The 10,471-nt window shown below is 54.1% G+C and overlaps 1 protein-coding gene across 2 annotated transcripts; it reads left to right on the top strand.

Annotated features, from left to right (window-relative positions):
- Positions 1-1,178: 1,178 nt before the first annotated feature.
- Positions 1,179-10,100, top strand: MED9 (mediator complex subunit 9). Of its 2 annotated transcripts, none has more exons than XM_033422680.2 (2): positions 1,179-1,482; positions 5,125-5,743. In XM_033422680.2, exons 1-2 carry the CDS (start codon positions 1,262-1,264, stop codon positions 5,402-5,404), a joined length of 501 nt encoding a protein of 166 aa, XP_033278571.1. In that variant the 5' UTR covers positions 1,179-1,261; the 3' UTR covers positions 5,405-5,743. The 2 variants fall into 2 exon arrangements, with proteins under 2 accessions (XP_033278571.1, XP_004266818.1); XM_004266770.4 differs by lacking the exon at positions 5,125-5,743 and adding an exon at positions 8,501-10,100 and having other exon boundaries at positions 1,182-1,482.
- The last annotated feature ends 371 nt before the right edge of the window (positions 10,101-10,471 follow it).

Raw genomic sequence — 10,471 nt, 5'->3', positions numbered from 1 at the left:
TACAAGAAAGCTGTGCGGAGGCCCGCTACCAAAGCGCCCCTCAGCACACCCTCCGACCTCCCCACTTCCTTCAACACTCTTCCTCCCCTAGGACCTGCCTCCACAGACGCCTCCAGATGCATCTGAAAATATCACTGTTGAGGCTTTCCCTGGGACCAGCCACCTTGCTCTTAAGTGCTCTTGCCAATGACTGTGGACCCCTTGCCTCTCCAAAGCCGCTGAGGAAGGGCAGGGCTTTCCTAGCCAAGCTTAGGATGCATGTCGCCATTGTCCAGAAACGTATCACACAGCCCCACATCATGGCTCGGGAGGACTCGTTTTGGGCACCGTAACCACAAACCCAGGAGAAGTCCCCACTTTGGCCTAAGACAGCAGGGAGTGAGAGCTCATGCCAAGGACACCTTCAGAGATCAGCCACGTGTCTGAAGTTGGAGAGTAGTTTAGCTCTGTCATGACCCTGAACTCAAGAAGATTTTAGAGGTGAGCACACTGACACCCAGGGGCTTAAGGTGTTGGCCCACAGGTACGGAGAATACCTGACGTTGACTTCCCCCTCGGATACGATGTTTATTCCTGGCACTAATACCCTTCGGCAATCCCCACTCGTGTTGAAGTTGAGACAGCCTCCCACCCCCACCCCCACAGTTAGCACAGCGTGTGTCATCCAGAAGATAAGTGATAATATAATTATGATAATAATTAAGTGTTCAGTTATTAGGCCCTCGCAATTTCTTTGTTTCTGCGTCCTTAGGGCGGGCTCAGGGCCTCTCCCCTGTAGGCTTCTGCGCAGGTGGGAACCCTGGGCCCTTCCCCTCGGATTCTCCACGCTCGCGGGCCCAGGGTCTGACACCTGCAGGTGCCCGGCAGGTGCTGTCCCCTCTTCGCGAGGCCTTATTTATCTCAAGTCTTCTTGTACTGGTTGCTTTTGGACCCTCTTTGTAACGTGAATAGAAATAAGATGTTATTCCTGAAGTACGCCTATTTCTGACTATTGAAAATTTTAGCTGTCTCAGGCACAGCCAAATCCAGGCCAACCCGGACCCTCCAGCCGCCTGTTGCCTAGTAACGACCGCCCTGGCCCCGCCCCGCGCCCTGGCCCCGCCCCACGCCCTGGTCCCCGCCCCGCGCCCTGGCGCGCGATCTCACAGCCTCCCTCCAGGTCCCGCCCCCGCGGCGCACAGTGGTGACGTACAGAGTCCGAGACACTTCCGGCGCGCTCGGCCGCCGGCCCCGTTAACCGGCTCCGTGGGTCCCGGGCGCCATGGCTTCTGTGGGGGTGTCTGTCGGCCGGCAGGCCGAGGATGCGCTGCAGCCACCCGCAGAGCCGCCGCTGCCCGAGACGAAGCCGCTGCCGCCTCCGCAGCCGCCGCCGCCGGTCTCCGCGCCGCAGCCGCAACCGCCGCCGAGGCCTCCGTCACCGGCCGGCGTGAAGGCGGAGGAGAACTGCTCCTTCCTCCCACTGGTTCACAACATCATCAAATGGTAAGGCTCGAGGGGGGTCAGCCCGCAAGACCCCCGCTGCCAGTCACGTTTCCGAGCTCCGGGGGCGCCCCGCGGTACAAAGGAGGAGGCCGACCCGGAGGGGAGCGGCCTCGCCGAGACCACCCCCAGTCGTCCCAAGAGTTCAGCAGACTCTGGCCCTGGGAGTTGCCAGGCCCCGTGCTGGCAGGCCCCGCTACGGTCAGACCACTCGTGTGCAGCCTGGTGGCCTGAAGCCAATCAGGCTTCTCTGAGCCTGTTTTCTCACCTGTCATTAGGGGTATAGTACTCACTTCGGCGTCTTTCCCAACAGATCCAACAGATGTGTATCATATTACGTGTGTGGCACACTGCTAAGTGCTGTGGGGTGTACAGGTGAAAGGGCAGACTTTTCACCCCCACGTTGGTAACCAGTTAGAAGGGAAGACGTCGTGAGAGAGAATAACCCATAATGCAAAGAGATTATAGGGGTGATGATGGGAACATTACAGGAAACGGGTGCTGGCCGTCTGCCTGCGCTTACGGTGCCCTAACATGGTGTCACGGGGTGATTGTCTCCTTTTGGCCAGTCTTCAGGTTACCTAACTTTTCAAACTGACCCTTAGAAGAAACACACACACACACACAAACACACACACAAAATCTTCGCAATCCCCACATTTGCCCAAATTATTTTTTTACCGTTATTTATGATAAAGTGTAAACCCCTGGGCTTAAAATTTTTATTCAGCCATTAAAAACCAAAACAAAGTAAATTACAACAAAGTTACTTTTACAGTAACATTCAGGTGAACATCAGTTGTGGTCCTGGATGTTTTGCTGAAATGGAATTGCTACTCACAACATGAAAATATTGTTACTGGCCCAGCTTGTTTGTTTGTTTGTTTGTTTGTTTTGGTACGCGGGCCTCTCACTGTTGTGGCCTCTCCCGTTGTGGAGCACAGGCTCCAGACGCGCAGGCTCAGTGGCCATGGCTCACGGGCCCAGCCGCTTCGAGGCACGTGGGATCTTCCCGGACCGGGGCACGAACCCGCGTCCCCTGCATCGACAGGCGGACTCTCAACCACTGCGCCACCAGGGAAGCCCCCAGCTGGGTTTTGCTTTTTTTATTTTTTGGTTGGGTTGGGTCTTCGTTGCTGCACGCGGGCTTTCTCTAGTTGCTGTGAGCGGGGGCCACTCTTCGTTGTGGTGCGTAGGCTTCTTATTGCAGTGGCTTCTCGTTGCAGAGCACGGGCTTCTAGGCACGCAGGCTTCAGTAGTTGTGGCACGCGGGCTCAGTAGTTGTGGCGCATGGGCCTAGTTGCTCCGCGGCATGTGGGATCTTCCTGGACCAGGGATTGAACCCGTGTTCCCTGCATTGGCAGGCGGATTATTAACCACTGCGTCATCAGGGAAGTCCCTCCACCGCTTTTTAAACAGCTGCAAAGCATTTGTTCTCACAGTAGACCTTGACTTCATCTGGCTTCACTTGGTGCGAACATACTGTTTATCGAGTAAGGCAGACCGGTCTGTCCTCATGAGCCTGTGATCATCAAGTAGCACTTCTAGGCTGCAGTGATATAGCAAACACAAACGCAAATGCAGACCCTGCAATCCCAGGGCAGTGCTTGATTATAAAAGCGTTATCCAGATCAACCCAAATATACTTATTCTGGTTTTAGGGAAAATATGGAAAAATGAAAATACATGGTGTATATTCTTGCACGCTGATAGAGCAGTTGGGTTGGGCTGGACTCAGAGATCGAGAAGTAACGTACACGAGAGAGAACATGGGCTTTGAAGTCAGATAGCCTTGAATTCGGGTCTGCCCGCTGACGCTTGCTTGCCTTGTAATCTTAGTAAATACGTAGCCTTTCTAGACCTTAATTTTTTTATCTCTAATATGTGAATAATAATAATAATGAACTTCAAATGGTGGGTTCAAATGATAGCTTTATGATGTACTGACCTTGGTGAAGCAGCTGCTCTGAGCCTCTTTTTCTCTTGTGAACGGGGACTAGTGATACTTAAGTCATAAGGTTGTTGTGAGGAGTCTCAAGAGCATCCTCCTGTGAAAGGTGGCGGGTTGGCCACATGTGTATGTTCCCTCTGAAAGCACAGTGAAGACTGGTTTTAAAGCATAAAACCAAAGAGGACGGGAGAGGAGATGATTGCCACAAAGCGATGGCCAAGGGCCAGTCCACCTCCCAGTGCCAGGAGCAGCCCGGAGCAGCTGCCTTTGGCCGTGGCCCCCTCCAAATCCCAGGAGATGGCACTGCCAGGGACCCCTGGTGAAGGGGGACTTAGAGCAGGAGGATTACCTGAAAGGCCGTTTGGACATGGACCCCCTCAGTCCGCTCCCCGATGCAAGCACACAGTGACGACCCTTCCACCTCAGCAGACAAGTAAAGGCGCACACTTTCCCAAGGTTGTTTTTAGGAAAGAGTCAGCTGGAGAGTGTCTGGACTGGGGGACACCAGGCGCACTGCAGGACCTGAGGGAAGGGAGCCGTCCTGAGGAGAGGGCTGAGAGCAAGTCCACAGACTGGGTGTTGAGACCCAGCCCCCGCCTTCACCACCCCCACCCCCACCCCCGGCTTCTAGACTGGCAGCCAAAGAAAACAGACTCTCCCGGGTGTCCGATCCCGACACACAACCCCAGAGACATTGAACTTAGTTCATTGTAAGAAAGTAGATCTTCACTCATACTCAAGAGTTTCCACTCAGCCTTTTAGTGTTTCACTGTTTGGGTTTTTAGTATTCTTCAGTATTTATTTATACCCCATTTTTTTACTAAGGGATATAAAACAGTTATATTTTCTGTTGCCTTCAGCTTCCCCCTCCCCATCTGATCCAAATTGTAATAATCAGCATTTTCCTTATTGTAAGGTTACATCTTTTTCTTCCTTCACTCAGCATGGTGGAAGCAGTGTATTATACATGTAACCCAAATAGTGTTTACTCTTAAATCTTAAATATGTGGTTGGACAGCCAAAGCCACTAAGCATGAGAAGAAAACCCCAAGTAGGGGCTTCCCTGGTGGCGCAGTGGTGGAGAGTCTGCCTGCCGATGCAGGGGACACGGGTTCGTGCCCCGGTCCGGGAAGATCCCACATGCCGCGGAGCGGCTGGTCCCGTGAGCCGTGGCCGCTGAGCCTGCGCGTCCGGAACCTGTGCTCCGCAACGGGAGAGGCCACAACAGTGAGAGGCCCGCGTACCGCAAAAAAAAAAAAAAAGAAAGAAAGAAAACCCCAAGTAAAAAGGACGGGACTGAGCAGCAGAGTGGAAATCCAATGCGCACAGAGAGAAGGGAGGTGCTGTGAGCCTGAGGAAAGGCTGGGATCTGATTTTAAACACTGTGTCTCGGCATTTGTTTGAGCTGCTAGGCTACTGAGGGTCAGGGCAGTGAGGGGGAGGAGGCCTCGTGGAGCCTGGAAGGGTCAGAAGGCTTGTTGGGGGAGATGCCAGCTGCATGTCTAGAAGTATGAAAGGGAGGGGAGGTGGGTGGGGTAGGACAGGCTGCCGAGAAACATCCCTGACCCGTGGGGGGTCCGCGGTTGGTTTGGTGGAGCTGGAGCATAAATCCAATGTAGGGAGGGAGTCGTGGTTGTCAGGCTGGTCTCACTTAGTGGAATTACCCATCACCACGGGTACTTAAACTTTTGCAGGTCCCCCCGGGCGTGTTGGACGTGGCAGAGGAGGGTTGGGGGGCCTCACGCTGGGTCGGCCTTCACCTTCATTTGGGGCGCGAGGCTGGAGCTGGCCCAGGGGTCATCGAGGCCGGTCAGCAGGACCCCAAGCCCGCAGGGCCTCTTCCCACACATGTGCCGGTTCCAGTCCGCCCAGCAACCCGCCAGCCGCGGCCTGGCCTTGGGTCCTGATGGCCAGGAGGTGACCCCACGACTCACCTGCAGCAGCTCTGCCCTTCCTTGTCTTCTTCTTTGCTGAATCCGAGTGAAAAGGCCAAGTGCCCAGATAGGGATTGTTGGTAGGCTGTTTGAAGGAATTCTCTCTTGGGAGGAGAGCACGGAGCCCAGGAGGTCGGAGACTGTTTGTGGGTGGTCCTGAGGTTGTGCGTACACACACACGCACACAAACACACAGAGTGTGAACTTGCCTGGGAGCCGAGGAGCCATCTGAAGTTTTTGAGCTCAGGCCTGGGTTTTGTAAAGCTAGATGGGACAGAGGGTTTTAGAAGGGGGAAAGGACTGGGTCCACAGGAATAGTGGGAAGAGGTGCAGGGGTGCCCTGAGGGGGGTGGCAGGTGGAGTGGCTGTGCTGGCGGGGGGCGGTGGGGCACACGGCACACAGGGGTATAGGTGTGGGATGTCATCGCCGTTTGGATTGCAGGCGATCAGTTGCAAACACGCGCATACCTATCAACAGCCAAGTCATCTAGCCGTATAATCGTGTACATCTTAGCATGGACAGACACCCAAGGTGCATTCTACATGAAGAAAGCGAGAATCAGAACCATGTGTGGAGTGTGGCCACATTTGTCAAAACAAACTGAAAAGTATGTGTGTGTTTGTGTGCTACTGACTATCTTGAAGAGATATTAAACAATACGCACCACGTGTTAACAGAGCTTACCTGGGACAAGGGATTAGAGGGACTTCCCTTTTGTAAGCCTTGGTTGTCTGTCATTAAACATTCTTTTCCCTCAAGCCCTGTAACTGTCGTAACTTAAAGGCCCTACCATTTTAGAAAGATGCCAGCCACTGACGTTAGTGTGGGGAGAAGACTGGTCCCAGGGCCGGTCGGCAAGGAGGACATTGGGGGTGTGGGGACATGGGGCCGAGGGGGTCGGAGGTTTTGAGGAGGAAGAAATAGTTTCCCATTTCTTTCCCGAGTCGGATGCCACTAAGAGATCAAAGAAATGCCTCTCGGATTTGGGAGGACGTGACTTCAGTGACCTGGTGGTTCCTTCTGCTTCTGAGTCACCAGTGGACACACCTGCCCAGCTGACGCCAGTTTGCACCTGCAAGTGAAGCATCGTTCTTAGGCTTACCCGCTAGAACTGTGTGGCGTGCCCGAGCCCGTGTCTCCCACCGGGCGCCGCCACGCATCACCCGGGCCTGCCCAGAGGACCGGCAGGAAGCGGCCCGTCACTCGAGCCACGCGGTGGTGTCCTGAGCGCCCTCACCTGGCCCTGGTTTGTGGATTTTGTGCTTCTCCACCCAGCCTGGTCTCCTTTGTTTCCTTCTGAGTCAGGTGCCGACCAGCACTGGCCACAGAGGCGGGCCCCCTGGAGCTCCCGCTTGCTCTCTGGTACCCAGGCCATCTCTTCTCTCGGCTGGAGTCAGGGTCCCGCTGCCTCCGCCTCAGGCAGCCCGAGAAGCTTGCGCAGCCGCCTCCCAGCTCAGCTTCCCTCCGGGTGGGCTTTATAAATAGCTCCTAATTTCCTCCCCTCCCTTTTTTTTTTTTTTTTGCATTTTTTTATTGAAGTCTAGTTGATTTACAATGTTGTGTTGATTTCTGCTGTACAGCAGTGATTCAGTTACACATATATGTACATTTTTTAATATTCTTTTCCATTATGGTTTATCATAGGATACTGGATATAGTTCTCTGTATTATACAGTAGGACCCTGTTATTTACCTAATTTTTATTTTATATATTTTTGTTTGTTTTTACCTTGTCCTTTGAGACTTGTGTGATGTAAATCAGTTTTCTTAAAACTATATTTTAATTTCAAAACTCCCTTGGGACTTAAATTCGTAACGATGTGTTAGCACATATGCCATCCAAGTGGAATGATTTCAGAAGCCCAAGTGGTGTCTGTCCAGGGTTGTAGATCTGAGCTGAGACATAAAAGAATTAGAATATAAGGTGCTCCCTCGAAGCTGGGGTAAGGTGTACCACTGATGGTGTGTGCAAATTGAGGGCCTCAGATGGCAAGAGGAAATGTTTGGTTGGCCATTCATTCCCTAGAATAAACTATTGATTCTCCAAATCTTGCTTCCAAGTTCAAGCTATTGATAAATAGTGAGCAGGCCTGGTGCATCTCATTGGTCAGGAATGAGCTGTAACCGGCGGATCGCCAGGAAAGATGGATATTCTGTCTGCGTAAGCAGAGAAATGATTAATAAGAAACATGAACTGGCACCATCTGGGTTGAAATTTCCCGTCAGGGATGAACGTTTATTAAAAAAAATAAACGATCATTGACAGTTTTCCCCTCTCACGCTACTCAGTGGGTGACTTTGAAAACAGCCTGTGAATCAGCTTTTAAATTCTAGTCTCAACTGCCTTGTTTTCAAAAGCTCATCCATCCATCTACTAACTTTTAAAAAATTTATAGGAGCAACTGACAGGCCGTTTCTTTGATCGTAGGTGAAGGTTTTTGTTCTTGTTGTTTGCTTTTAATTTAGTCATGACAGGGAGCATGGATCTCTGGGCAGCTAGTAATAGCTGTGAGGTGAAGAGTACGATCCTGCCTTTAAAATGAGCGTGACCGGAAGGCGAGGAATTTACACGAGTGTGGTGGGAGAGGACGGGTACCTGCTGAAAATTTTCCAGTAGCTTGTAACTAGTTTAAAAGTTATGAATAGCTCTGTGGAAATTAGGATGTAAACAGGTTCAAGCATCTGAACATCAGCTAAAATTATCTTTTGCTCGTTGATAGTCTCCTGATTGGCCTGGAATGTCTCAAATTAGAAATGTGGTATTTCAGCAAGTGTTACTTGCCGTTTGTTACATGACATTGGTAAGAGTTTTTCATTCATTCAGCAGACACTTAGGAACTTATTTGCCAGGCGTCCACTCTTTCAGCAAATGTTGCCTCAGTGTGTGCAGCGCCCATGGCCCGGGCTGGGGAAGCAGCTCTGCGGGAGGGCTCAGCGTCCGGCGGGCACCTGCTGGGGGCTGGGGTGCCGCCTGCACTACGGCTGCACAGGCAAGAACCCGCCCCGTCCCCCGGGCGCACAGCCCAGCCCAGCCCAGCCCAGCCGGGGACACAGGCGACAGGCGTTCTGACGTGGGGATGCGAGGATGGAGCTGTCTGGGCTGATGGTGCTAACACCTGCCCTCTGCCTCCGCAGCATGGACAAGGACAGCCCTGATGTCCAGCAGGACCTGAACGCCCTCAGGACCAAGTTCCAGGAGATGCGCAAGGTGGTCGGCGCCATGCCTGGCATCCACCTGAGCCCCGAGCGGCAGCAGCAGCAGCTGCACCGCCTCCGCGAGCAGGTCCGGACCAAGAACGAGCTCCTGCAGAAGTACAAGAGCCTGTGCATGTTCGAGATCCCCAAGGAGTAGATGAGCTGGCCTCCGGGACGAGGCGGGCACGGGCCTCCTGTCTTCCAGCCCTGGGGAGGGGGTCTCTGGTACTGCCTGCTTAGCTGAACGTGGCCCTGACTGCGGAGCGGTGTGCGTGCTGGCCTCCCTGGGCGTCCTTGTGTACTGTCCCCACGGTCCAGATGCATAATGACTGTGTGCGTGCCGCCGGATGGAGGAGGGCTCCTGAGGCCGGAGGGGCGGGGCCGCGGCACGGCCTTCAGGCTGGGCTGGCAGATCCCAGGGAAGGGAGGCGGCTGCCCTCTGCCCCTCCCCTCCGCTCCCGGCCCAGGTGGTGGGTATCCAGGTAGCCAGTGTTGAGTGAGCAGCAGGGTGCGTGGAGTCCACTGGACAGTTAGGCCTGCACTCACATGGCGAGGGTTTAGGATAGAAAAAGGCCTTGGGAGAACGACACGGTTCCTAAAGACTTGAGGGTGGCTTTTTGCTCTGGAATATTTGTTTCCTTCTGTGTTTGAGGGGTGGGTGTCACCATCCGTGGGCTGCCCACCCAGGGCCCTGCCGGCAGCCCCGCCTCCAGGTTTCTGCCTCCTACGTGTGGGTGGGTGGCAGAGGCTCTTGCTCCTCTGTCCCTTGTCACCTTCAGGCAGCTCGTTTAGCCACTTCATGCCCAAGAATGGCCAGACCGCCTCAGGCCACGTGGTCTCCAGGTGAACAGACCCCTTCCAGCTTCTCAGAGTCCTGTTCCTGGTTTAGCGCGGCTTCCCCTCTGGCCTCACTGCGCGCAAACAGGCGGCCATGATGTGCTTTCCGCTCAGAGCCCCTCGGGGTGGGGAGAACTCACCTGGCAGTCGTGCGGCCAAGGCCTGGTTCATAGATGCTTATAAACACCTTTGTTTCACCTAGACGGACGTTGTGTTAGTGTGACCAGACTGAGGTAAGAGCATCTCTTTCCTTCGCCTCTGAAGGATGCGGGACAAACGGGCTCATAACCTGTGCTGACCGAGTCGGGGGCTTAACAGCTGCCTGCCAGTTGGCAGGAATGTAGGTTGAAGATGTCTGAGCAGGGGTTCTGTCCATGTCAGGCGTGCAGGGGGGTGTCAGGTTTCAGCGGCCTTGCCCAGAGGCGCAGGCTCTGAATTTAAGTGGGTGTCACCTGTTAGTCCAGCTCTACCATGGGGCTGTTATCAACTGAATCAGTTATTTTCTTGACGTTTCAGAGTAGTGTGTGGGCCGGTTTTAAGGCTCCGACCAAATACTGTGGGACACGAAGCTCAGAAACACCAGGCGGCCGGGCTCTCCCGGAAGGCTGCGGCGGACACGGGCTCCTCATGGGCCTCTCCTGTGCTCCAGAGTTGTGACTTGTGGCACTTTTCAAGCGTGTGATTAAAAGAACTTGTGCTCTGCTGTCAGGACGTCTTGGGTTTGTACTGAGAAATTCACAGTAGGACCTCCCCTTTGGATAGTGGAGAGGAAAACCTCTGCTTTGCTCGGAGGAGACAGAAGGAACTGTGGGCACCTCCACTCTGTGCCCCCGCGCCAGCCCCCAGCACACATGGCCACATCAGCTAGACCAACGTGAACATGGGCTGACCCTCCCGGGAGTGGCATCCATCCCCAGGGTGCAGCTGGCCCGGGGGCCCCCGGGGCTGCCATTCCTCCTCTCAGAGGTGGGTTGGGCCCTGGTGGGGGGCAGTCCCCCAGAACGGTTGAAAGCCCTCCCCGGGACAGCATTGACACCTCACTTGGATGCCTGTTGGTGGGCACCATGTAAGACG

This window comes from Orcinus orca, chromosome 19, assembly GCF_937001465.1.
Source record: "Orcinus orca chromosome 19, mOrcOrc1.1, whole genome shotgun sequence".
NCBI classification, from domain to species: domain Eukaryota; kingdom Metazoa; phylum Chordata; class Mammalia; order Artiodactyla; family Delphinidae; genus Orcinus; species Orcinus orca.
Note: the sequence above shows the minus strand (reverse complement) of the source record. Positions and strands in the feature narration are given on the sequence as shown.

Coding starts and splice junctions, on each gene's coding strand:
- MED9 (XM_033422680.2), top strand. CDS start 1,262: ATGGCTTCTGTGGGGGTGTCTGTCGGCCGGCAGGCCGAGGATGCGCTG. Junction 1,483..5,124: donor GTTCACAACATCATCAAATG/GTAAGGCTCGAG, acceptor AAACTTTTGCAG/GTCCCCCCGGGCGTGTTGGA.